General features: G+C 50.1%; 10 protein-coding genes across 10 annotated transcripts; 6 read left to right on the forward strand and 4 right to left on the reverse strand.

Moving 5' to 3' along the window:
- Positions 1-385: 385 nt before the first annotated feature.
- N7519_005759 (cytochrome P450) lies at positions 386-1,978 on the reverse strand (the record flags this gene model as incomplete). The annotated part of the gene is made up of 1 exon (XM_057292535.1): positions 386-1,978. One exon carries the CDS (start codon positions 1,976-1,978, stop codon positions 386-388), a length of 1,593 nt encoding a protein of 530 aa, XP_057147346.1.
- Positions 1,979-2,281: 303 nt separating this feature from the next.
- N7519_005760 (uncharacterized protein) lies at positions 2,282-3,722 on the forward strand (the record flags this gene model as incomplete). Its single annotated transcript, XM_057292536.1, has 5 exons — positions 2,282-2,470; positions 2,523-2,658; positions 2,716-2,839; positions 2,899-3,344; positions 3,397-3,722. 5 exons carry the CDS (start codon positions 2,282-2,284, stop codon positions 3,720-3,722), a joined length of 1,221 nt encoding a protein of 406 aa, XP_057147347.1.
- A 242-nt stretch (positions 3,723-3,964) lies between these two features.
- On the reverse strand, positions 3,965-5,446 carry N7519_005761 (SANT/Myb-like DNA-binding domain-containing protein; the record flags this gene model as incomplete). The annotated part of the gene is made up of 2 exons (XM_057292537.1): positions 3,965-4,966; positions 5,018-5,446. The coding sequence occupies 2 exons, from the start codon at positions 5,444-5,446 to the stop codon at positions 3,965-3,967; spliced, it is 1,431 nt and encodes a 476-aa protein (XP_057147348.1).
- A 1,760-nt stretch (positions 5,447-7,206) lies between these two features.
- Positions 7,207-8,183, forward strand: N7519_005762 (oxidoreductase, short-chain dehydrogenase/reductase family; the record flags this gene model as incomplete). The annotated part of the gene is made up of 4 exons (XM_057292538.1): positions 7,207-7,424; positions 7,511-7,711; positions 7,764-7,915; positions 7,969-8,183. The coding sequence occupies 4 exons, from the start codon at positions 7,207-7,209 to the stop codon at positions 8,181-8,183; spliced, it is 786 nt and encodes a 261-aa protein (XP_057147349.1).
- A 711-nt stretch (positions 8,184-8,894) lies between these two features.
- Positions 8,895-9,542, forward strand: N7519_005763 (uncharacterized protein; the record flags this gene model as incomplete). Its single annotated transcript, XM_057292539.1, has 1 exon — positions 8,895-9,542. The coding sequence occupies one exon, from the start codon at positions 8,895-8,897 to the stop codon at positions 9,540-9,542; it is 648 nt and encodes a 215-aa protein (XP_057147350.1).
- Positions 9,543-9,855: 313 nt separating this feature from the next.
- Positions 9,856-10,497, forward strand: N7519_005764 (uncharacterized protein; the record flags this gene model as incomplete). Its single annotated transcript, XM_057292540.1, has 1 exon — positions 9,856-10,497. One exon carries the CDS (start codon positions 9,856-9,858, stop codon positions 10,495-10,497), a length of 642 nt encoding a protein of 213 aa, XP_057147351.1.
- Positions 10,498-10,797: 300 nt separating this feature from the next.
- N7519_005765 (MBL fold metallo-hydrolase) lies at positions 10,798-11,794 on the reverse strand (the record flags this gene model as incomplete). Its single annotated transcript, XM_057292541.1, has 2 exons — positions 10,798-11,647; positions 11,700-11,794. The coding sequence occupies 2 exons, from the start codon at positions 11,792-11,794 to the stop codon at positions 10,798-10,800; spliced, it is 945 nt and encodes a 314-aa protein (XP_057147352.1).
- Positions 11,795-12,320: 526 nt separating this feature from the next.
- On the forward strand, positions 12,321-14,870 carry N7519_005766 (GMC family oxidoreductase; the record flags this gene model as incomplete). The annotated part of the gene is made up of 8 exons (XM_057292542.1): positions 12,321-12,338; positions 12,596-12,946; positions 13,032-13,073; positions 13,128-14,001; positions 14,089-14,565; positions 14,628-14,669; positions 14,721-14,741; positions 14,800-14,870. The coding sequence occupies 8 exons, from the start codon at positions 12,321-12,323 to the stop codon at positions 14,868-14,870; spliced, it is 1,896 nt and encodes a 631-aa protein (XP_057147353.1).
- A 417-nt stretch (positions 14,871-15,287) lies between these two features.
- N7519_005767 (cytochrome P450) lies at positions 15,288-16,919 on the reverse strand (the record flags this gene model as incomplete). Its single annotated transcript, XM_057292543.1, has 6 exons — positions 15,288-15,407; positions 15,467-15,556; positions 15,625-16,078; positions 16,135-16,358; positions 16,426-16,776; positions 16,854-16,919. The coding sequence occupies 6 exons, from the start codon at positions 16,917-16,919 to the stop codon at positions 15,288-15,290; spliced, it is 1,305 nt and encodes a 434-aa protein (XP_057147354.1).
- An 878-nt stretch (positions 16,920-17,797) lies between these two features.
- N7519_005768 (Type I Polyketide synthases (Type I PKS)) lies at positions 17,798-25,946 on the forward strand (the record flags this gene model as incomplete). The annotated part of the gene is made up of 10 exons (XM_057292544.1): positions 17,798-18,033; positions 18,093-18,438; positions 18,492-19,592; positions 19,654-20,029; positions 20,090-20,238; positions 20,342-20,848; positions 20,909-22,162; positions 22,236-22,773; positions 22,818-24,941; positions 25,024-25,946. The coding sequence occupies 10 exons, from the start codon at positions 17,798-17,800 to the stop codon at positions 25,944-25,946; spliced, it is 7,554 nt and encodes a 2,517-aa protein (XP_057147355.1).
- Between the last annotated feature and the right edge of the window lie 276 nt (positions 25,947-26,222).

Genomic DNA, 26,222 nt, shown 5'->3' on the forward strand with positions numbered 1-26,222 from the left:
GTCTGTTCATTTTTCCAGAGTATCCTACATTCCATAGTAGCATCTCTATCAACGCTAACCCTATCGCCTGTAACACTTCCCATTTAGATCGCCTATCAAAAAAGGACGGGCGTAGTCGACGTGACCGTTCGTCCTAGCGGCCTAGATCCTATCTAAGTAAAAAATCTTATAGTGGGGCCATTCAATTAACCTACCATTTTACTATTTCAGCCTATGCTCCTAGGCTAGCGTTTCCGGAGGAACAAGAATGGCTATGGAAGGATTCCGACTAGAATATCTACAAGGACGATATTTCCACGCTATGCTTTCAAGTTTCGAACAATATCAAGTACGTGTAAAAGAACTCCACGCTGAAACGGTCTCAGGCAATGTTTCCCCTCCAGCTTCACAGCCACTGTATGTCAAGGCGATGGCCTTTAATCTCTGCGTTGAACCATTCAACCAGCTCGATCTTCTCGGTGCAGGTCGTTGCTCCTTCCAGTACCCCACTCTTCGCAACAGCGCTTACCGTGGCAAATAGCTGTTGCATTGCCAGGTTTCGACCAATGCATGCTCGCGACCCGAGGCCAAAAGGAAAGGTAGCTTTATCCATGATCCGCCTTGCTTGTTCGTCCTGTTGTCCTTCCCCACGCCCCGACATCCATCTCTCGGGACGGAATTCAAACGGGCCCGGGAAAATGTGCGGATTGTGGTGGAACACATATGCAGCTGCACCCACAATCGTACCCGGTGGCAGATAGATTCCACTGACGGTGAGCCCTGTGCCCTCCGGGGGTACAATCCGGGTCAAGCGTGCTGGATTTGCCATCCCTAGTCGAAGACCCTCCCGAATGACGGCCCGCAGATATGGAAATACTTGGTCACTAGCATTAAGCGGATGCTGGTTGGTTTCGATTTTCAGCCTCTGAAGCACGTCTGGATGTTGGATGAGATGAAAGAGAATAGTTGAAAGCATGACCGCGGTCGAGTCTGCGCCTGCGAACATGGCGGCCTTGCATTGAATGAGAGTCTCTGAATATGATATGCCTGCGGAGAGGAGTCGAAATTGATATGTATCTCTATTAAATCGCTCAGAAGATGCGTCGGTGACGGCACACTGGTCCATAATCCCAGTTGTATATTCAGAGATATGATTCAACGACGCCGCGACTTCAGGCTTGGACAGAGTGGGACCCACCATGAGGGAGAAGACCATGCGGAAGAGCCAGTTTGGGAGGAGAGAGAACCGACTGAAGGCAACAATTGCCAGAACGAAGGGCGTCGCGGAAAGTTTATGTCCCTTTCCGATTGTCGTTGCGCCTGACGTCGGTTCAGGAGCGCTCAAGTGCTCATCTAGGCCCCCGTAAATTTTCTTGAAGAGAGATTTAGTCAGGACATCGATAGACAGCTTTGACGCAAGGTCCAGAACGTCGACCTTTCTTGTCCCTTCGCCATGGACTCGCTGTTGGCAAGCCATGTCCTTCTCCATTTTCATGATTTCGACAAACTTTGTCACCAATTCCCCGATTATGCCGTCATTCTCTGCCGAAGCGCGCAGTCGGCCAGGTCCAAACAGTGGAAGAACTGCCCTAGCTCGCACATCACGATACTGTGGGTCGAGGGTGGAGAAAATGGTGTCGCAGCCTTCCACTCGGAAGTTGCTGTAGCGGGGATCCTTGGGTAAACCTCCATTCGCAACATAGACCGTGTGAAGGGCTTCAGAGTCAGATAATGAAACGGCATTTGGCCCGATTCGAAGTACCTGCGTGCGATACTTCCGATGATAGTACAAGAGGACACGGCCCTCTATGCCCAGATAGCAGACAGTGTGAAGAAATAGGGACGAGACCCGAGCAAAACGAGGCCCAGGAACGTGGGACAGTGGCGACAGCCAGACACGATAGAGAGCCAGTGAAGCGGGTGCCAGAAGGAAAAGAAGAAAGATCTCCCACCATGAAGCCGCCACGAGTGAGGCTATACTTCTCTGGAGCAGACCCATTTCGGTAATGACACGTTGGGGGGGGGGGGTATGGCTAGTTTGAAGGGCGAGAGCAAACTAGTCACTATGCATTTAGGGTACCATCGGTGTTGAACATGATTTATTCTTCGGCCACCAGTTGTTTTCAGTTGCAGGTATGATCTTAACACAAAGCTTGATTCGGGGTACTTGAAATACTCGGCGACATGACAAATTTACTCGGGGCTGCGGGTTTCGTATCCGTTGCACACCTCAATAAGCGCGGTAGCATACAAAAGTGGTCCACCTTGTCACCCCAGTCTCGTTGGGCTATTCTCAGTCACAATGTCCGCCACTAATGAAGTGAACGATTCGCATGTTCGCCTCAATGACTTTTGCAACGTTGTGGAGGCAGTTGATCAATCTTCATTCTCATCCGACGGCGAGAGGATTAAGGCGCTGGCAGCAGCGTACCGCGTGATTGGCCGCTTGGAGACCCCGTGGGATACTGTGGCTCGTCTCTGCATGACTGAGGTAGGATATGGCATATCGCTTCAGTATAAATGGTATTGTTGCTGATAGCTAGGAGCCCGCGTTGTTTGCAAGCCTGAAGATAGCTCGAGACCTCCAACTGTTTGAGGAATGGCATCGGGTAAAGGAGGACGCTGTATGCTCGGACGTGGAGTTGGCTAATCTGGTCAGTTGTGATGCATTTCTGCTTCGTACGTTTATCACCGCCCGAGCATATATCATTACTGTTATAAGTCTAACATAGATAGGACGAGTACTTGCGCACCTCGCCGCGACGAATATGCTCGAGAACCCCGCCGATGGACAGTACAAACCGACCGCGTTCACCAAGGCCCTTCTCCAACCTGTTTTTGGAGAATGGATCAATTACCTGTCAGTGATACAGTGGGATGGCCGCAAGTGGCCTCAAAACAGTGCTGATAGTTCACCAGATATGACTCGCTCATTCCATGCTTTCACAAGGCTCCGGAATATCTTGCCCGTACGGAATACAAGAACCCAACTGACCCAAGCAATGGAATCTTCCAGTATACAAAGAGTTTTACGGGAGGTCTCTTTGAGTACTACGATACTCATCCAGAGGAAGGAAAGTCTTTTAACAACATCATGGGAGGGGTGATGGCCAACCAAGCGGGCATGTTGGATATATATCCGCTCGAAAACTTAATGGGTCCCACGGGAGACGACCGAGAAACAGCATTGCTGGTGGATGTGGGTGGTAATGTAGGCCATGACATCAATAAGCTGCTGTCAAAGGGCTCAAGCCTGGCTCCACGCCTTGTTCTTCAGGATCGAGACGATGTGGTGCGTTTGGCCAAATGTCCGCCGGACGTGACTGTCATGGCCCATGATTTCTTCACACCGCAGCCTGTGAAAGGTCAGTCAATCAACAAGAACGACACGGAAAGTTTATGCTGATGTGCAGACAGGAGCGCGGGCCTATTACCTCCACGGCGTTATCCATGACTGGGCCGATGCTGAGGCCGGACGAATCCTCAGCCATCTACGCGACGCGATGACAACGGGATATAGCAAGCTCCTCATCCACGACCACGTTCTCCCCGAAAGGAATTCGCATCCTCAAGCCACGGCGTATGATCTGACGATGATGGTCAAAGTGTCTGCATTCGAGCGTACCGAATTTATGTGGAGGGAACTGCTTCGGTCGGTGGGATTCAACGTGATTCGCATTTGGAACTCACCCCTTGCGACGCAGAGCGTAATTGAAGCGGAACCAATGAACGCAGAACAGTAGGCGAATTGGCAATGGCCTTCAAGAAAACTAGAATGGACTCGATATTTTGGATGCTTTCTTGAGGAAGATCTACGCTTCTGTCCGAGTCCGCGCTATTGGTTTAAGGCCAGCAATTTATGAAATGTCACCGCGAAAGAAACTGCCAGTCTGATATGCCAGTGTGCTTCTTGGGTTGGATTCATTTATATAAATCTCCAGCGTTGTGATAGAGAGCAAATAGCTCAATAGTGGACTTTGGTCTTCTAACTATTCACTTTCAGCGTCACTTTCCGAGCGATTCCAGCTATAGTATTCATGATTTGTGACAGCTCCTGAGGCGTGCATTCCATGTCTATAGAAATACGGCAGAGTTGTCCGTCTGGTTTGCCCTGCTCCGGTGCGTTTAAACCACCATCGGCTGTTAGATCCGTCACGCCAGTCGACTCGCGGGAGGACAGGGAACCAGATAGAAACGGCATAGTTCCTAGCCCGAGATCAGACTGTGAGATTGGGAGTTCACCTGTTGTCAGGACCGGGAACACTGGTTGTGGCTGGGAACAGCAGCCTAGGGAGGATTCGAAGGGAAGAAATCCCATGCGTCCGTTGTCAAGAGATGATGCCTCCATGTGGAGTAACTGCCGGTCATTCTCACCGCTAGAGCTTCGTGTAGGATCCTGAAATGGCCCAGACGTGGACATCACTGCAGAATTGACATAGCCATTGTAGCCTGGGAAGTCGGATCCAAAAACGCTGGCGAGGATACCCGAAGTGGAGTCTTGGGACGTTCGAGTGAGCATTGAGACAGAAGACATATCTGGAGTGTAGGGGCGATCCAGGGGTCTGTCCGGTTCTTCGAGGGACGATATACGCGACCAACCGAAGGAGCTACCAGTCTTTGGCTGTCCTCTGGTTAGTCCCAGGGGTTCATCCTGCCAGCGCGCACAGGCCTCATCCCCACCTTCAGCATCTTTTGAATCCTCATCTTCGGTATCTTCTGAAGTGCCATCTTTGTCGTCTATTGAGTGAGATGTTGTACCTGAATACGGCCTACTGTCCCGATTGCGCGAACCGCGAGTGACACGGCGTTTAACTCCTGGCATGTCGTTCGGTTCGGCGGGAGGTGTATAACTGGAACTTTTCTTTCTTGCATTTAACGCGTTGAAACGGTTCCTGATCGCCAATGTTGTCCGGCCCGGGAAAAACTTCACGGCAATGGTCGCCCAAGCTGTGCCGTGACGCTGAACTGCTAGCAAGAGCGCCTCGTCCTAGGTCCGAATGAGTATAAAAACCCGAGGCGTCGGTTTCATGTCGCATACATCTTGTAGACTCCACTCACTAACATCAATATCTGGATTCAGCGTCTGGCTCCAGTGGCTGGAGCACTGGTCCGGGTTCCGCGTGCGGACGTCTCGAGCGACTGAAACCCAATGTGGACCATGCTTTTGTACTGCGGTCCACATTCGTTCGTCTTCGGATTCCGTCCACGAGCCCTTGACGAGGGAGCTCGAGAGGGAGTTGTACCAGCGTCGTCGGCAATCTTTATTGCTTCTTCCGGAAACGCTCTTCGCGATCTCGCGCCATAGAAGGGGGCGGGATTGGTCGATAGCTGTCATGCACGTATCAGGGCATATTCCAGAACTGCAGCGTTTGCGAAACATTGGACGCCAGAGATGCTCACCTGATCGAACTGTTTCCTGGAGACATGCATCTTCTTCGGCCGTCCAACGTCGTCGCTCTCGTGGCATCGTGGCCACCGCCGTCAGAACTTGTTCGACGTGTCAGAGGACCTGAGAACGTCAATGGCCATCTTCGGTGTGTTTGTGAGTGTGTGTTTGTGTCGGAATAAAATACGGCATTTTTACCACTACACCATAACAAAATCCAGGTTCCTATTTAGGGCCTAGGAGGTGCATATTCCAATCTGACAACATGTTTAGTGTCGTAGTAAGCGTCGGACCCACCTTTATTCTGCCAGTAGAAAGCTTCACCATTAGGAATAGGCGGTCTATCAAAGCTGGTCAAAAGTGCCCAGGTGGACATGCGGGTGTTACTAATGCCTACGACCTCCCATGGGGTATGTAGACGGACTATGGAATTACAAAATTGTCCGACCTTTAGAAAGCTACACAGGCATAAATGCTTATCTTTGGTCGAATTCTTGGCTCGAATGCTTAGCTCGAACTGCCTGTTGACCACGTATTTCTGGCGGGTAGCCCGGAATGTCTTTGGCCCAAAAGAGGGCCAGCACATAAATTAGTCCAGGGGTCGGGCATGTAACCCCCAGCTACTTCGTACAAAGATTCGGAATTCGGGATGAACTTCGGACTCGATTGGCGGATATTTCGAGCCAGCGATAGGAATCACCCTTGCCCCCGATGTTTTTCCAGACAATTATAGCTCCCATTATTCTTCCTTCCTAGCGGGGTGCCTGATATTCTACCATCACGCTATCTTGCTGGCCCCCTTTCGGTACTGTTTCCCCGAGTTAAGCCAGCCACGCCAGTTTCTATAACCGCCAGTGCGCCACGATATTTCCAATAGTAAGTTTTGACCTAGCTCACCGGGGTTTCTTTATTTGCTCATTACTGTATACACCATTCAATCGGCACATGAGCTCTTTTGAATCCAATTTTAACGCTACTTTACGAGATAATTAGTCTACTTTAACTATTAATTGCTGTACGGAGTATGAAATACGTATTACAAATGTTCTGTGAACTACAGGCAAAAATATGTTATGGCGCACTGCCGTACAGCTGAATCCCGCTCCGTGGCACTACACGCTCGACGTCGAGGGACGCTCTTGCTCGTGTCAATCTGACCTAGACCCGCTAAGTCGCAGGTTGCATTCCAATCTTTGAACAAAGCCGAGAAAAAAAAAACGTATCCACTATCCACCTAATTTCCCGGATGTCCATCTTTGTATCGATGTGCAATGCTTATATCCTACCATAGTGTATGCAGGTGCGGGTCCCTGACTTTCCGGGTGACCAACCTATAGGGGACCAAAGAACCCATTTGGTAGGGTCGATGTGAATCTGACCCGGGAGTCGATTCTCACAAGACTTGGTGGATATCTTTGGACTCGACCTGATCTCGAGTAAGAGAACAGCCCCGAAGCACCTGCGTCATCTCGGAAGGATACACAGCCGCTGCAGGGATGTCCGCCTATTTACTCGGTCCCAGGCCTTGATAAGTTGACAAAGAGCAGAAAGGTCAATGCAACGCTAACCATAGCGTCACCGAGTAACCGCGAGGCCATTTGCTGATGTTGGTCTGGACTTTCTCGGGGACAAGAAAGATAAGACCGTAAGACCGAACCCCGCAGCTGGTGGCTATATGAGCCTCTAGTGGCTGCGGTATGCGACGCTAAGAGGTGCTTCTTAATACAAACGGCCACAGCGCAGCGACTCACCGCAGGCTCGTAATTCTCCCCCTAACACACCCCTACTACAGTGCCAAATCAACCACGGCTGAGACCCCGGATTTTTTTTTTAGAGAGAGAATGGCGTTCCCATACAAGCATTTCTTGGTTATCGGCGCGACAGCTGGAATCGGCAAGGCCCTCGCGACCCGTCTAATTGAGTCGGGGGCTAAGGTCACCGCCGTGGGTCGGCGGCAGGACCGTCTGGATGAATTCGTGCAGACTTTCGGGGCTGCACATGCGAAAGGCGAGCGGTTCGACATTGGAGAGTTGGCAAAGATTCCGGATTTTGTTACAAGGTATGGTGTCTTTCCCGAGGTCCCCTAGGGCTTTCCACATACCCCGGGGCTTTCCACATACTAACGGGGTAATGGACAACAAATAGGGTGATGAAGGAATCGCCGGATATTGATTCTATTATATTCAATGCCGGGGTACAAAACCCGTACGATCTGACAGATCTCGATAAGTTTGATCTGACGGCGTTCCACGAGGAAGTGAAGATCAACTTTTCCAGCTTCGTCTCTTTCACCCATGCCCTTTTGCCATATCTTCAGAAGAACACGAACCCAACTAGTTTCATCTTGTAAGACGCCTACCCGGCCGCAATCCGCGGTAAGAGCTAATAGATATATCAGTACCGGCTCGAATTTGGCCATCGTGCCTGCCGCCACGCTTCCGGCGTACTCAGCATCGAAGGCCGCCCTAAATGTCTTTACCCTCTGTTTGCGGGAGCAGCTAAGGCACTCGAACACCAAAGTGGTCGAGATTTCCCCTCCACCGGTCCAGAGTAAGATAACCCTAACCCTATAATGTTGATATAGTGCTGACCCTTGGCTATAGCGGAATTGCACGACTATATGGGCAAGGATGCGGGTCGCCAGTTGGGAATGCCCTTGGACGCATTCACGCAGCAGGTTTATCAGGGACTGGCCGAGGGCAAAGATCAGATTGTAATTGGTAGTATTGGGCCAGTAGACACATTCAACGGGATCGTGGACAACCGTCGCACTGCCTTCGAGAACCTCTCCAAGATGATGCGTGGTGGGAAGCCCTAGGCAGGCCGCAGATCTGTGGACGATCGAGAACGTTGCGTTCTTCGATAACCTAGAGACCAGCTAGAATGAATGCTACTTATGTTTGAGAGCGCTACGCCATCAAGTCTTTGCGTTTACCTTCAGTTCATGTACCCTCTCTTAATGGAGATGCGGTACAGATGGAGAAAGCACTGTGTGGATTGACGGTCTCGCACGGGGAGAGGAGGCATAGAAGGAAAGGAGAGAGAGCTATCTAGTGGGTTCTAACATAATGATGCCTCAGGCATCAAACATCTCTTCGCCTTTTAGTAAAGCCTTGGGACGCTCGAGGAGCGCCGTGATGGCAACCATCTGTGGGCCACTGCGGTACATGGAACTACTGCAGAATACATACCCCGTAGGCCATAGTGATTGGGAAATGACAAAGAATCGAGTAACCGGTCCCTTACAAACGCGGTCCGGGAAAACTGGTACATCTTCTCAGGGGCAGGTTACCAGGTAACTTGTCTTACCGTAACTGAGTGACTGATCACAGCGGTAGCCCCACCATTTAAGCCCAAGCCCAGTATTTATAGTTCAACATCCCCGGGCTCATGCGGTTTGTATGGAATAGACGGACGCAAGCCACCAGCGGTCACAACCCTAACAAAGTCTCTCCTCGCCCATATACATATCCTGAAGACTTTCGCACCCACCCAGAAGGTTCTGTGGGAAATAATGGGCGATACAACTATGGCCTCAATCCCTCAGTCCACCAACCCCGATTTGGTCGATTGGGAAGGCCCAGATGATCCCATGAATCCGATGAACTGGCCCCTGAGAAAGAAAGTCGCCATAACCATCACCGTGGCACTGCTCACCATTTTAACGTATGAGACTGATTCCCAAGCCCCCTTCGTCGGTAGTTCGGGAACTAAAACAAGGATAAATCCTAGGCCACTGGGATCATCGATTGTAGCACCAGCTGCCTTCCAGATCATGGAGGAATTCCAGCAGCCGCAGAATGATGAGTTGAGTGCATTTGTAGTCTCGGTCTACCTTCTTGGGTACGCTTTTGGACCGATGATACTCGCCCCTCTGTCTGAATTATATGGACGCAACATCGTCTACCATATCTGCAATGTACTCTACCTCCTCATGACCATCGCGTGTGCCCTGGCTCCTAACCTTCCGGGCTTCATGGTGTGTCGTCTGCTGGCCGGCACGGCTGGCAGTGCGCCATTATCCATCGGAGCAGGATCGCTCGCGGATATTATTCCCTCAAAGAACCGCGGGTTGGCAATGGGGGCGTGGGTGCTCGGTCCTGTGCTTGGACCGGTCATAGCGCCCATAGGTGCGTATCTCCCCAGAATCGGTCCCCTGACGCCTGGAGCACACTGATAGAGACAGCGGGCGGATATTTGGTAGAGTCAAGAGGCTGGAGATGGACGTTTTGGGTGCTAGCTATGTTGGTAAGTCCATCATCTGACTCAGTAGCTTGTGTATGTAGGCATTTCCTGACAGGAAAAAAAAGGCCGGCGCGTTTTCAATTCTTGCCGTGATCTGCCTGCGCGAAACTCACCCTTACACTTTGCTTCGGAGAAAAACGAAAGCCCTGCAAAGGCAGACGGGGAATCGCAACCTCCGGTCTGCCCTCGAGGCTGGGCAACCTGCTTCCAGCCTCTTTATGTTCTCAATCCTCCGTCCCACGAAAATGCTATTTTTCTCGCCGATCGTGTCGCTGTTGGCCCTATATATTGCGGTGATTTACGGATACCTGTACCTCCTCTTCACCACCTTCCCGTCTGTCTTCCTGGATGTCTACCATTTCTCCTCTGGGAATGTAGGACTAACCTATCTGGGAATTGGAGTCGGCTCCATTGTTGGCATGGTCTTTCAGAGCCTGACTTCCGATGCAGTATTCCAATGGCTGAAGGACCGACATGGCTTCCCCAAGCCCGAATATCGCCTGCCACCTTTATTCCTGTCGTGCTGGATAATCCCGATCTCGCTCTTCTGGTACGGCTGGACGGCGAATAGAGACGTGCTTTGGATATCGCCTATTTTTGCAACCTCCCTTATGGGATTCGGCATGGTCAACGCTTTTACAGCCGTCTCCACCTACCTGGTGGATGCATATACAGAGTACGCAGCCTCAGCCATCGCTGCAACGACCGTCCTTCGATCTATCATTGGAGCCGTCCTTCCCTTGGCGGGTGGTCCCATGTACAAAACCCTAGGGTTGGGCTGGGGAAATTCTGTCTTGGCGTTTATCGCTCTGGCTATGTGCCTATTGCCGTTTCTCCTTTACAGGTTCGGCGAGCGGATTCGGAAGAAGACCTTTGTTACACTGTGAGAGAAGTGACTTTATGAAATAGTGTAACTAATTAACACGTATCGGCAATTGGACACCTCTGATATGGTTTTCATTACCCATCCTCCTCGGTCTCCCAGACAGATGGACATGCCACTTCCACCCTCTACTTGATAGATGCTTCAAAATCTCCACAGAAGAGCCACCGTGTCTGTGCGCCAACCTCAGTGGACATCCAGTCGTTAATCCGGTGAGGAAACAGCTTGATATACTTTTTCAAGGTCTCATCGTGAGCCAAAATAACGAGAATATTATCCACAGCATCCAGCTCTTGGATCTTCTTTACCGTGTCCATTGCTGCGTCGAATTCCGGAAGAGGATGGGAGAGACGTTAAGGAAAGGTTCTGTAGCGCTCCCATGGGGATGAAGATGCTGCAGCCAGTCTCCGGGGCAGGCCGACCATTGCTGTATCGGTGACGGTTCTACGAGTGTAGGTATGGGCAGGTACTCAGTGGGCCGGAGGACACCGGGGTGGTGGCAGGCATCGGCACCCATGAGGACGAAGGAGTCCTGTCCATCCGGCCCATCTGCCGCTGTGACCCGCGCCAGACCAATCATATGTCCTACCGAATGGCCCGGTGCGTCGAGAAGGTAGAATGAACCATCCTCGAAGAAGTCAAACGCATCAAAACGGCCAATTCGGCAGTGGTGAGGTGAGCTGCTCGTGAAACTAATTTCCCGCACACGGCGGCCCTGAATATCTTTGTCCAAGACCAACGAGTCCGGATTGGTGGGATATCCCGGCCAGCAAACAGACCGTACTCCGGGGCCCACGACTAAGTCAGTGGACTCTGGGAATGTGGACGGGTCCCCGATGTGATCAAAGTGATGGTGCGACCAAATTATGGCTTCGATATCCTTGCTCCGCACGACAGGGCCATCCTCGGGCCATTCTTCTTGCGTATCCAGGATCTCCGCTACGTTCTTTTCAACATGGACTTGCGTCGTCTGTTGAATCAGGCGGACCACCTTGGGGGCGTAATTCTCCCAGTCCACGCGCATGCCCAGGTCGAACAGCACATGTCGATTGCCATTAGAGACCAAAAAGCAGAAGTTCGAAACCGTCAGGCCGTGCAGCCCTTTAATCTCCGGTTGCCAGAACAACGGGGGGTCCAGCAAGAGAGAAGTTGTCCTGGGGCCGTGCCGTCAACAAGGGATATATGAGATGGCAAAGAGATACCCACGAGTCTATCACCCGCACTGTTACAGTGGCGGTTGACGGTGGAATGTGTAGTGGTGGCGGCGCCTTTGGTGGCACCAGATGGGAGGATTCGATCATTTCTTCTCTTGAATAGCGTAAAGATAATATTGAAATGCTGTTCGAGCGAAAGTATGCCGTCTTCCGTTTTCTCTTTCCCTTTTTATATAAAGCTTTATATTATGATATCGAGGACTGCATCAGCTGTATCGCTTATTCAAAGGAGTCCAAGAAATTTGACTAGTGGTAATCAGAATTGCAGATTATCTTCCAACCTACCTGCTCAAATCTCTTTTCTTCAACTTCAATAATCACTCAACCTTGGGGCCGGTGCTCCCCGCAGCAGTGTTCAAATCCCAAGCCAATCGGAGACACAAGACCTGCTCATGACCGCTAATTACTCGGCACCCCCTGATGTCTATTTTACTCGGTGCCACCAGCACAAAATCCACAGTCTTATCGAGCCATTCCCACATTCACCTGGAGTCGGCACAAAATACGATAGCCCCACATCCAAATAACACTAACCTAAGGCCATGCTCGTATTCATCGTTCTTACTCACTTCCAACATGTCAGCTTATGACCCGACCAAGCCACATATCCGCCATGTCGAGCGAATATACGGTACGCTGGATAATATTAGATAAATACTGTATTATTACTGGTCAGTGAGATGGGAAAGATCAGACTGAGATTAAAATTCCCCATTGTGGATATGCTAAGCTCCTATTTTAATAATATCAAGGAGAGAAAGTGATCCGTGTAGCAATGAAGGCTCTGTATGAAGCTGAGCTCTGTCCGTTAGTATAAAGTCCGTCTGGACGGGAGTACTTCCCGGAAGTATCGAAGCATATGCACTCTTGTCCCGTGGCTATAGATAGAGCTGTCTCTTTATTCGTTCCTGCACTGCAATGTTGTCGATCAGTTCTTCTGTTTCTTTATTGGTTCAAGCGTTGTGCTTCCAGCTGGCTGCCGCAAGCTTCCTGGTAGACAGGGGCAACAGTGCGTTTGACTACATCGTGGTAGGCGGCGGGAATGCTGGCCTGACCATTGCATCCCGCCTATCCGAGGACGCGAAAGTACGAGTCGCTATCATTGAAGCAGGCAGTTTCTATGAAGAAGTGACGGGCAATCAAAGTCAAATTCCTGCCAACGACGCCCTGTATAATGGCAAGGCCGCAACCAACACCAACCCGCTTGTTGAATGGGATTTTATGACAACACCACAGGCAGTGAGTCGATCCCATCTAACCCCGTCTTGCACGCCTGGCTGGGAAATTCAGAGGGAAATAAATAGAGTCTGATAAAGGGGCATAGGGCGCCAACAATGAAAAGGTCCATTACGGACGAGGTAAGACGGTAAGCTGTGTCAGTCTGGCATCCTGAAGGCCTCCTTTTCTGACTTCACCGCAGCTTGGTGGCTGTACAGCGCTGAACTACATGGCGTACCAACGCCCTCCTGTGGGTGCTATGGAAAGATGGGCCGAAGCTGTGGGCAACGAGTCGTGGACTTTTGATAATGTTCTCCCTTACTATAAGAAGAGTCTCAACTTTACTCCGCCGAATATGCAGAAACGAATTACCAATTCCACCCCGAGCTACGATGAGTCGACCCTCGGACATAACGGCCCATTGGCGTTGACCTACCCCAATTACGCCCAGCCCTTCAGCACCTGGGCAGCGAAAGGCATGGAGGAAGTTGGTATTCCACACATCCCTGGATTTACCAGCGGCTATCTCAATGGCTCGAGCTGGTTGGTTCATACTATCGACCAGACAACGGGCTTCCGAGCTTCCTCTGAATCGGCCTTCCTAAGACCCTTTCTCACCCGCCCCAACCTGGCGGTCTACAAAAACACGCTGGCTGAGAAAATTGTTTTCAAGGGAAATGTAGCCACGGGAGTCCAAGTGACATCGGAAGGCCATACCTTCTTATTAGCAGCGCGAAAAGAAGTCATTGTGTCCGCAGGTACCTTCCAGTCACCTCAGTTGCTTATGGTCTCCGGTGTTGGACCGGCGGACCTACTACGCCAGCATGATATCAAGGTAGTTGCCAATCGTCCTGGCGTGGGGCAAAATATGCAGGACCATGTATTCTTTGGCATCACGTACAAGGTAAATGTCCAGACTGCAACCTCGCTGTCTGACCCGTCTGTCTACAAAGAAGCTGTTCTGTTATTTCGAGATCAGCAATCCGGCCCACTGGCTGGTCCTGGAGGAGATTACTGTGGGTTTGAAAAGCTACCAAAAGAGCTCCGCGCGAATTTCTCAGATAGTACACGCGAATGTAGGTCTAAATATCAGCTAGGATCCTTTTCTTACTTGCTGCTGTTGGGCTGTTCAATGTTTCTTTGTTTATTAACAAAACATACAGACCTTGACAGTCTTCCGTCGGATTGGCCCGAGATCCAATACTTTACCCTTCCTGCGTATGTGGGTGATTTCTGGAATCCTGGTGTTGGCGGGCCCACGGATGGGAACTACGCCACCATTATGGCAACTCTGATCGCCCCCAAGTGTCGTGGAAATGTCTCTATTTCAACTTCCAGCATGCACGATCAACCGCTGATCAACCCAAATTGGTTGACCCAACAGGCCGATGTGGAACTTCTCACGGCGGCATTCAAGCGACTGCGTCAGATCTTCCAAGCCTCGGTCCTGCAAGAGAACCTGACGATTGGGCCGGAGTATTACCCGGGAGACAAAGTGTCCACCGACGAACAGATCCATCATTTCATTCAAGACGCCTTTCAAACGATGTATCACGCTGCAGCGACATGCAAGATGGGAAAACCGGATGACGAGATGGCTGTTGTGGATAGCCATGGCCTTGTATACGGAACTAAGCGCCGTAAGTTCACATAAATGTCGTTCTGCTCGCGTTAATCTCAGTACTCATGCCATGTGAAACAGTGCGAGTAGTTGACGCCTCCGTGTTCCCTTTCCTCCCGCCCAGTAAGTTCCTTCCCAGACCATTGTATACAGCGGCTGGACTGACCATTTCAGATCTCCCACAAGGAACAATTTGTAAGTGTTTCTATAATATCCCCTATACATCCTGTTGCACCAACAAGACCATACTTAGACGAATTAACTGACGTCTCAATAGATATGCTAGCCGAAAAAATTGCAGAGGGCATCAAGCAGGGACAGTAGGGATATACCGCCACGGGAGATAGATACGCTTAAGGCAGTGGGTGTTACTTGTATATAGGACTAGACAGTCAACTAAGCGGAAACTAAGATGAAATGACATTAGAAAAACTACAGCGGCTTGAGTGCTCGACTCTCGTATCTGTCATTAACCTTCATCCAATTTTCCCTCCGCGTCCCTCAGTGTAATGCTCAAATGCTAAGTTGGCCAGCAATAATCGGTTTAAGCTCTGTTGTTATATATTGTTTAGAGGTTAGCAAATGGCACTTCCGCAATCTTAAGTGTCTAAAGGATATCATTTTACAGGGATGTCGTTAGAGATGAAAGAAGAAAGTAGGTACACTTCATAAACATATCTACGAGCTTCGGGGCATAACCGGTAATAATAGATCCAGCCAACTAAGTCTTATTCACACAAGTCACTGGGGGCCATCCGTCGACATATTCTTTTCATACCGATTGATCCTAACATCAAGTCCGTATTGTCGGAAAAACCAAGCATTCTCCACTTTATACCTCCGCGGATCCAGAATGTCAAACTAAATTCCATTAGTGCTGCGAAAATCCGGGGGATTGTAGAACGGGCTCATGACGGTACCTTATATCGAAGCGCCAGCACGGGGACGATCTTCTTCATCTCTAGCAACGCAATCTGACGACCAAGGCAAACACGCCTTCCGGCCCCAAACTATATGCACACCCTTGTCAGCCATTCCTAGTAATAATAATAATGTAAAAACCACTTTGGACACTCACGGTCAGGACGCTGGCTTCTAGTTTTCGTCTGTGTTTCAGGGGAACCATCCATCGGGATGGGTTCCAAAGGTCGGCATCCTCTCCAAAGGTGGGCTTGTGGCGGTTGATCACATACGGGCTCATTCCGACAACGGTACCTTCTGGTATGTACGTCTCGTCAATCATTATCCCACCTTTTGGGACTACTCGTTCAAATGGGAGGCAGAAGGGAGGATGCAGCCGCACTGCTTCGTTGATACAAGCATCTAGATAGGGAAGATCTGCAATGTCCCTCCACGACGGGAAAGGTTTCGAGAACCCTTTGGGGTTATTTGCCTCTGCGTCCCGGAGCTCCTCTCGAAGGCAATGCAACGTCTCCGGATGAGAAAGGAGGTTATGCCACAAGGTTCGCAGGACAACGGCCGTGGAATCCGATCCTGCAATGACATTGGAAAACGTCCAGGCAGTAACACACCTACGCGGACGGGTTAAAGACACATTATAGCAAAGAATAGTTAAACCAGTACCTACCACTTTGGAAGGGACGTATCATTAGCTTGGATCTCGAAGAACTGCGACAGCATATCCCGACCACCCAGGTCAATTTCACCTTTCCGGTTGGATTCAAGTGCTTCAGTTCTTTCGGCAATGAATTTGCCGACAATGCTGAGGATAGAGAAGCCAGTAGTTCTGCGAAACATGGCCGTAAACGAGTTTTTATACCAAATGTCATCAAACCATGGGATCTGTGTCATCTATGCAAGGAAAGTGCCACCGTGTGTCAGGCTGGTGTCTGAAACTCAAGCAGAGGCTTAATCCTACCGGTGCGGCTGTCTTCATATAATTCCAGATGGTAGCCAACATTTCATGCACGTCTCCTCCTTGTTCAAGAAATCCGTATCTCTTTGAGAATGTCAAGGTTCCCATCACGTCAAAGGCGAAATACTGCAACCAGTCGGTCAGGTCGAAAGATTTTCCAGTCTCTGCAAAACGTTCATCTAGCTGTTGAATCATTACCCGAATAGCCTCGTCAACAAACTCCTCGAGACGGAGGACATTTGACAAGGAAAAAAGCGGTGCTATCGGTGATTTAATTCTCCTGTGAAGCTCCTCGTCCCGGGTGTTGAAAACGGCCGGTAATGCCCTCCTTTCTTCGTGTAAGGCATGAGGGTTCTATAAAAATCGCTCTGGGAAGTAATTCAATCAGCCCCAAAAACGTCGCTAGCGAGTTGGTTGCTGTTGACACATACTTTAGGAAATCCTGGGCGAATTGGGTATATAATTGGAATCCAATCCGGATTCGCTAGAGAAGCCATATTTGGACCGAAGCGAACGATCTCCCCATACCTTTTGTGCACCACATGATGTATTTCATGTGCCCTTTTAGACTTCACCCAAAGAACTCGCTGTATGTTGGTGAACCGGGCCCAGAAAGGTCCCGGGACATGTCTTAGTCGCCAATAAGTCCGGAAGAGATGAACGAACACCGAAGATAACAGCAGTACCACGAAGGTCTGAGTCCACTGAGTACCTTCAAATATCCAAGGCTCTGAAGATGCCATCTTCAAACGGATTTGAAATATTCCTGTCCCTTTGAAGTATTCCTGGGGCGTAATCAGATGAGATACGCCTAAGTTCCCAGGACTGATCTCAATGCAAGCGTCAGAGCATTCAGTGAAACGTATTTGCTCCTGATATTTTGTTCCTCTTTGTTAGTTATGTATATAATACGAATTTCAAATAATCCGTGTCAATCCATGGAAGTGGCCCCGAGTAAACGTCGCCGTGTTACCGAGTGGCACTGAGTAGAGCAAAGTACGGGAAACGGCTGGGATACCGCTCCCACCGAAATGTTTATCGCCCAATTTGTGCACGTTCATCATGACAGGCTTGGATAGGGTAATTGCATACGAAGTGACTGGGTAAAATGTCAGCAAAATCCTCCTCGGTAGGCTCCCTTAGACGATGGCTGGGAAAGTAGTAATGATGATAAGCCACTGTATCTCGTGAATTTACTCTGGTACACTTTGACAATAACAATTCCTCCACGGTATATCAATATATGGCATTTCAACCGTGCTTGGTTAAACAATCATTCTATATCTCTTTCACCGCGGGGTTTGTTACAATCCCTGAGACACAATTCCGTGCCAGTACGCCCACTCAACGTCAGCATACGCCAGCCCTTGTTAATATGCCTACATCCACCAATCAATCAACGGATAGGGGAAGCCCAGCTCTGCTCTTGATAGGCCCGCAACTATCTCGTGTCACTGCAAACGATGTAATCCGGCTTCGTTCAACCATTAAAGACACTGCAGAACTGTTTTTCCTCCTCGAAGCAGTCAATGAGCTAGAGACAATATGGCCGACATTGGTGGAAACATTCCCTGAACTCGAGACACTACCGGGAGATTTGGCCTGCGAAGAGTCGCTGGCTTCCTCAATGGAGACGACTGCCCAAGCCTAGACCAGTCAGTAGCGCGGAGCATTGAGTTAAACGTGCTTACAGTGTTATTCCATGTCGTTGATTTCTGGCGGGCGTCGGCGACGAAAATACAGAGTGGAATATTCCCTTCACTCCCTCATAGCTCTTCGCATTTGGCCGACATCCAGGGTCTCTGCATCGGCTTTCTGACTGCTGCTGCCGTCTCCTGTTCAATGTCTGGGGAGATCTTCAGGAGAAATATCGCTGTCTCACTTCGTATTGCTGTCGGTGTGGGTGCCCTGGTAGAGTATGACAGTACCACAAAGGCCGCCGCGTCTATCTCAGTGGGCTGGAGCTCACATTCAGAGCGGCAAGCGCTACAAGGCCTTTGTGAGAAATATGCGGAGGTAAGCTTTTATCGTGCGACTCCTATGAGTCAAAGATTTTCTAATGTCAACAGAGTTACATCTCTTGTATTACTGATGACGCACGCGTCACAGTCACTCTGCCTGGCCCTGAACTCGATCCCTTTCTGGAAGAGCTCACACACACAGGGTTATCTGCCCAGTCGATTGGTCTCATTGGTCGGTATCATCACCGTGGTACGTACCAAGAGGCTGTTTACCGGTTTAAGGGCCTCTGCAATCGTGATCCGCGTTTCCAGTTTCCCAATTTGAACGATCTCTACCTACCACTGAGATCCAACGTTGACGGAGGCATCATTTCCGGGTCCTTACATGACGCTGCGATCAACACCATATTGCTAGAACAATGCAATTGGGTCCAAACAGTACGGCAAGCGTTTGGCAATAATGCCGGAGAACCCAAGCAGATCGTGCCGATAGGCTCTATGGTTCCGATTCCCCGTTCGGTGGTTAAACACCCGGTGTCGAACGGGGAGGCAGTCGGTTCCAGAAGTACTAGAGTGAATGGATCGACGAACGGAGCTTCTCATACACTCCCACATGGTGCGACTGCCAGTGCAGAATCGGACAGCATTGAATCTCTTGTGGCCGCAGATCCGCCAGTTATAGCGGTCATTGGAATGGGCTGCCGCTTCCCGGAAGCTGAAGGCCTGGAAGAATTCTGGGAATTGATGCAATCCGGGAAGTCCGCTGTACGTCCGCTGTCTGAGGACCGGTTCAAGCCCTCAGACCTCAGCCGTGGCCCAAACGGAGCATTTTGGGGTAACTTTCTTCGCGCCCCGGACGAATTTGATCATCGCTTCTTTGGCATTTCTGGAAGAGAAGCAAAATATATGGATCCGCAGCAACGTCTACTTCTGCAGGTAGCGTACGAAGGGCTGGAATCGGCTGGGTACTTTGGCCTCCGCAATTCACACAACACAGATCCCTCAGACGTCGGATGTTACATCGGCATTGGGTCAGTCGATTATGAGGAAAATATCAACTCCCATGACACTACTGCATTCTCTGCAGTCGGGTCACTGAGAGCCTTTATAAGTGGCCGAGTTAGTCATCACTTTGGATGGACCGGCCCATCGATCACAGTTGACACTGCGTGCTCCTCGGGGGCAGTAGCAATTCACTCGGCGGTGAATGTAAGCAATCAAGATGAGATACATTTAGGGATTTGCCAACAGCTGACACCACAAAAATCAGGCTTTGAAAAGTAAAGAGGTATCCATGGCTGTGGCCGGAGGCGTGAACGTGATTACTAGCCCGTTTCTGTATCAAAACCTTGCTGGGGCATCTTTTCTGAGTCCTACCGGCGCCTCAAAGGCCTTTGATGCAGGCGCCAACGGTTACTGTCGAGGAGAAGGTGTCGGGGTAGTGGTGCTCAAAACACTCCCTCAGGCTCTTGCTGATGGTAACTCCGTTCTCGCGCTTATCAGAGCGTCGGCTGTCAATCAGGCGATGAATTGCGGCCCCATCACGGTCCCTGTCTCAGCGTCCCAAACCTCGTTATACCGGAAGGCACTATCGACGGCTGGAGTTGATCCAAGAGATGTCACGTATGTTGAAGCACATGGAACAGGTAATTTACTCCCCCTCGCCATGCAAAGACAACGATTAAGCTGACAACAAATTTCTCAAGGAACGCCTGTAGGCGATCCAATCGAATGCGAAAGTGTGCGCCAGGCGTTTGGAGGGCCACAACGCGAACATGAACTATTCGTTGGGTCGGTCAAGGACAACATCGGACACACCGAGTCAGCGTCCGGTGCTGCGGCTCTCATTAAGACAGTTCTTATGATGCAGAAACGCTCGATCCCTAAGCAAGCCAATTTTACCAAATTGAATCCGAAAATCCCCCCCATTGGAACCGGACTGCATGGCCATTCCTCAGGAAACAATCCCATGGACGCCAGCGAGACGAATTGCCGTTGTCAATAACTACGGAGCGGCTGGCAGCAATGTTGCAATTGTTGTCGACGACCCAACGTCTATACAGAGCAAAGCGGTGATCGCGGATGCAGTGAAAGAATATTCGGTCATTCCCTCTTCCCCTTTTTTCATATCCGCAAAATCTCCTGAAGCTCTACAGGAGTACTGTTCATCATTCTCGCTGCAGCTGTCGTTAGCCTGGGAAAAACAGTTCGGTGCTCAGGCAACTCAGGCTTTGGCGTACAACTTGTCGGTAAAACAAAACAGACAACTTGATTACAACTACACTTTCAGCGCATCGTCTGTCAATGAACTGAAGGCTGCACTTAATCGCGTCAACGAACGGGATTTCCGCAAACGTCCCCAAGGTAATCGTCCTGTTGTCTTGTGCATTGGAGGCCAGAATGGGTGCACAGCACAAATTGACCCTGGTATCTATGAGACCTGCAGCTTATTCAAGAACCACCTGGTATGTGGCTGGTGCTCTATCCTTGTCTTATTTGGTTTTGTACACTAATTCGTTTATTAGGACGCCTGTGAAGCAACGTGTCAGATCCTGGGGCTTCCGAGCCTGTTTCCGAGTATCTTCCAGTCTCAACCGATTGAAGATCTCGTTTCGCTGCACTGCATTCTTTTCTCTATACAATACTCTTCCGCCAAGTCATGGTTGGATACCGGTCTGGAGGTCGATACTATCATCGGTCATAGCTTTGGGCAACTTACAGCCTTGGTTGTAGCCGATGCCGTGTCTCTAGAGGATGGGCTCCGTCTACTCTCGGAACGTGCCCGTCTTCTTAAATCTTGCTGGGGCGGTGACCCAGGCTCCATGTTGTCAATTCAAGGAGGGGACACCAAAGTTCGGTCACTCCTGGATACTACAAATAAGCTACATCCGGGGCTGTCTCACGACATTGCATGCTTTAATGGCCCAGACGCAATTGTCGTCGCTGGGTCAACGGAGTCTATAGAAGCCGTTGAAGAAACATCAAGAGCAGATGGACTTTATTCTCACTTGAAGCTTGTGAGGCTGAGGAATACGCACGCCTTCCATTCAAGACTCGTTGAAGCAATTGTACCTGGTCTCAGGAAAGTTGCTGCAGACATCAAATTCCAAGTACCATCGTTACGGATTGAGTCGTGTTCAAAGGACCAAGACTGGACGCTGCCTATCAATGCTGAAATTATTGTTCAGCACAGTCGAATGCCTGTCTACTTCTATGAAGCGGTACAGCGAACTGCGCGCCGTCTCGGTTCTTGCGTCTGGGTCGAGGCTGGATCAGCTTCTCCTATTATTCCAATGGTGCGCAGGGCTTTGGGAAGCACTGAAGCAAGCTCTGATAGTGTCTTCCAACCCCTGAGCTTGTGCGAACCAGAGGGCGTATCTAATCTTTCACGAGCGACAGCCAACTTGTGGGCAGCCGGGGTGGGGATTCAGTATTGGCCCTTTCATAAGTCTCAAAAAGTTCAATTTCCGTGGATCAATCTCCCGTCTTATCCGTTCCGCAAGACATCACATTGGTTGCAATATAACCCTCCCGTGGTGGCTCCCAAAGAGGACTCTCCTACCACATCAGAACAGGGTCCGGGACAACTCCTCAATCTGCTCGAGAGCGACCACCAGAGTGCAACCTTCCAAGTTAATTGCTCTCATCCAATGTTCGTGCTTTGCACAAATGGGCATGCGGTTCTCAATCAAAGTCTGTGTCCAGCGTCAATGTACGTGGAGATAGCCGCACATGCAGTGACCGAGCTTGGTGGGGGCGGTCCTACAGCGGGTCTCCATGTACGAGATTTACATATCTCCTCACCGTTGTCGATCAGTCAAAGCCGCATTGTATTCATTGAGCTAAAATCAGTCGAGCGCGAACAATCGGCGTGGGGATTCACCCTTCAATTCTCGCAGCGAGAGCCAACAAACCAGAGATCCGTCCACGAAACATGCCCACGGAACCATCTGCATGGACACTCCCGAAAGCCAGTTTCCCACCGGCAGGCTTCAGTCGCTCAAACGGCTAGTCAGCCAGGTACGGCAAGACAGTGTGTCTGGAACTCCGGGTGTTAATATGCTAAATGACAAGGCCATTATTTATCGACTCTTTGGACAGGTCGTTAACTATGCTCCCTTCTACCAGGGAGTGGAACATCTGGTTTCCAAGAACAACGAGGCTGTGGGCTCGGTGCACGTTCCATCAGCCCAGGACCCGGTCATGAAAAGCGCACGATGCGATCCAATCACGGTAGACAACTTTCTTCAGGTTGCAGGAATCCTCGTCAATTGTCTCTCGGATAGTGTTGACGGTCACATCTATATCTGCACAGAACTTGGACACCTTTATCTGAGCGAGAATTTCTTCGTCAAACGGGGGAAACGAAGTCCTGGGATGTCTATACGACGTTCGACAGGGTTTCCGAGAAGAAGCTAGTGAACGACATCCTAGTATTTCACCCTGTCACAGGTGAACTGTTTGCCATGGTCATTGGGGCCACCTTTCATAGTGTCGCTGTGAAGTCACTCGTCGCCATGCTGGCGAATCTCAATACGCCTGGTGTGAGTCTGGCGAATACTCAAACTACCCAACCTGCGACAAATGGAACAAAGGGGGTGAAGAACAGCCAAACCTTGAATTCCGTACACACCAATCTTTATTCCGCAAATAACCGGGATAGTGGTAACGTTGTTGGTATTGAACAGAACATGGATTGGATTCTTAGTGAACTACAGCAACTACTCAGCTCAGCGACTGAGATTCCTGTTAACGAGATCGCACCAACCACTTATCTGACGAACATTGGTATCGACTCGCTCATGAGTACGGAAGTCTTGAGCGATATAAGGCGACAGTTTCATGTTAATATTCCGGTCTCCGAATTCATCGCTCTTGACACTGTTCTCGCTGTCGCTGAATCCCTTCATTCACACTCCAAAGCAGAGTCCAACGCCAGGCATATCAAAGAAAACAAGGTCAATGGACGCGAAGTCCACTTACCTTCCTTTGGTCCCGCTCAGGAACTCCTTGGTGACATTTTAGGAGTGTCGGTCGATGAAATCTCTGTTGATATGTCTCTTGCTGATCTGGGCGTGGATTCTTTGGTCTCTACGGAACTCTTGAGCGAGGTCAAGAAACGATTTGGCATTGCCATTACGACGGAAGGATTCCAAGATATTCAGTGTGTTGGTGATCTTTCTCGCCGCGTTCAGGCACCAAACTCTGCACCTTCCATTCCTGGGCCTCGTAATGGGCACCAGAACGGAAGCATGAAGTCACGACAAGATCCTCCCAATCAGCGGATAGAAGTCCAAAATCTGGAACCAACGCGGACAACGGGCTCATTCATATCAGTTGCCCAGGAATGTTTTCTCAGTGCTCGGAGTAGCATGGAAGAGATGTCTAACCTAACACAATACTCCGGCTTCTGCCAGCGTGTACTTCCTGCACAGGAGGAGCTTGTGGTGGCATACGTCATCCAGGCGTTCGATAGTCTGGGCTGCCCATTGGGCGCTTTGAACGTTGGTCAAAATCTCCCAGACACATCAGTCCTTCCTAGACATCATAAGGTGAAGAACCAAATCTATAAGTTACTGGCAGAACAGGGCCTGATCGAATGCAACGCTTCTGGTCAATTTAGACGGACCAAGAAACCGGCGCCCCTCGAGCAGCCTGAAAAGTTGCTGGAGTGGATCATCTCAAAGTTCCCGCAGCATGCATTTGAGCACACTCTACTCGCATCCACGGGTTCCAAACTCGCCGAATGTCTTACCGGGAAAGCCGACCCACTGGAGATACTCTTTGGCAGTACCAAATCCAGAGCCTTGCTGGAAAATGTCTACACCCACGCCCCTATGTTTGAAACGGGCACCATGAGCTTGACACAGTATCTTGTGGGCGTGTTTCAAGCCTTTGGCGAAAGAAGACCGATCCGTGTTTTAGAACTTGGCGCAGGCACAGGAGGAACCACCAAGCGCCTTGTGGAGGCTCTCATAACCACTGGAAAAGAATTCGAATACACATTCACCGACATTTCGGCCTCGCTCGTGGCCGCCGCGCGGAGAAAGTTTGCGCAACACAGCTTCTTTCATTACGCAGTTATAGACATCGAGCAAGACCCACCGGCACAGTACCAGAATCAGTACGACATCGTTATCTCAACGAATTGTATCCATGCCACGAAAGACCTGACCGTCTCTTGCACAAATATCAACAAACTGCTGCATTCAAACGGCCTACTGTGTCTGGTGGAGCTCACTCGAAACTTGTTCTGGTTCGACCTTGTCTTTGGTCTCCTCGACGGATGGTGGCGCTTCGAAGATGGCCGTCAACACGCATTGGCGAGCGAAACCTTGTGGAGGAAATGTCTCACGCGATCAGGGTTCCAGTGGGTGGACTGGACTGCAGGCATCACGGAGGAATCGAGCATTCTCCGTGTCATTGTTGCCTCGCCCTCTAATGTCACTCACACTACGACAGAGACGGTGGAGTTCAAACGAGTGGGAGACCTGTCCCTTAAGGCAGATATCTACTATCCCCGAAATGTCGTCAGCCGCGACAAGAGGCTTCCAGTCGGTGAGAGAGAACTGCAAACATGCCAAAAGAAAAAAGAAAAGAAAAAAAGAGTCTATGATTGACTAACATGATGGGTTTTCAGCTCTAATGATCCACGGAGGAGGTCATATCATGCTGTCGCGGAAGGACATCCGCCCCTCGCAGGCTGAAACACTGCTCGATCACGGCTTTCTTCCTGTCAGTATAGATTACCGACTATGTCCGGAGATCACCTTGTCGGAGGGCCCAATGACCGATGTATACGACGCTCTTGCATGGGCACGTACTGTTCTGCCCCGTCTTCCACTCCAACGTCGTGATATTTCCATTGATGGCGAGTGTGTTGTGGGGATTGGCTGGTCTACTGGAGGCCATCTCGCTCTTACATTGGGATTTACATCCCCGCTGAGGACAATCCGACCTCCTGACGCCATTCTCGTGTTTTACTGTCCGCTGGACTATGAGGATCCGTTCTGGAGCGAGCCAAATTTCCCCTTCGGGGATAGTGCATCACCGAGCACACTTATGCAACACGACCTTTTGCATGGCGTGCACGACAAGGTTATCACGGCCTATAACCCACCAAGGTCGAGGCGGGCTCTAGGTGGATGGATGGCACCTAGCGATGACCGGTCGTTGATCGCGCTGCACATGAACTGGAAGGGTCATACGCTGCGGATTTTGCTGAATGGCTTGTCAAAACACTCAGGAGTGATGTCTAGCGATGAGCTCCCTGAACCAACCCAAGAACAAATCCAGGCTGTGAGCCCGCTGGCTCAGATACGCCGTGGCGCATATACCACCCCTACTTTCATCATTCACGGCACGGAAGACGATCTTATTCCCTGGAAACAGGCAGTGAGGACTTTTGAAGCACTGCGACAACGCAGCGTCATTGCAGACCTCCGCATTCTCGACGGTGCAGAGCACCTTTTCGATCTCTACCCATCTTACAAAGATGATTTGCAGGCAGCAAAAGCTGTGCAGGATGGATATGAATTTCTTCGTAGGCACGTTGGACTGTGATTAGATCTTGTGCGGATATTTTGGCACCCATCATATTATACTTGGAAAGAGTGTTACCCTTGTGGATATATATGTGTTATTTTTGGTTATGTGAGGCGAGATAAACTGTCAAGTTAGTCGTGGTACTAAGCATCACTACCTCTTTGTGAGGATGGGGCCTAATATGAGGTGGCAAATTGACAGAGGAAACAAGGAGGAACCAGCAGATGTGACAGAACCTAGAGAAATATTGACGTTGAGTTATTCAAGTGGTTTCAATATTACTGTTAAAAGGCC

This window comes from Penicillium mononematosum (genome assembly GCF_028829835.1).
Source record: "Penicillium mononematosum strain IBT 11891 chromosome Unknown utg000003l:1.0-8172316.0:1.0-8177699.0, whole genome shotgun sequence".
NCBI classification, from domain to species: Eukaryota; Fungi; Ascomycota; class Eurotiomycetes; order Eurotiales; family Aspergillaceae; genus Penicillium; species Penicillium mononematosum.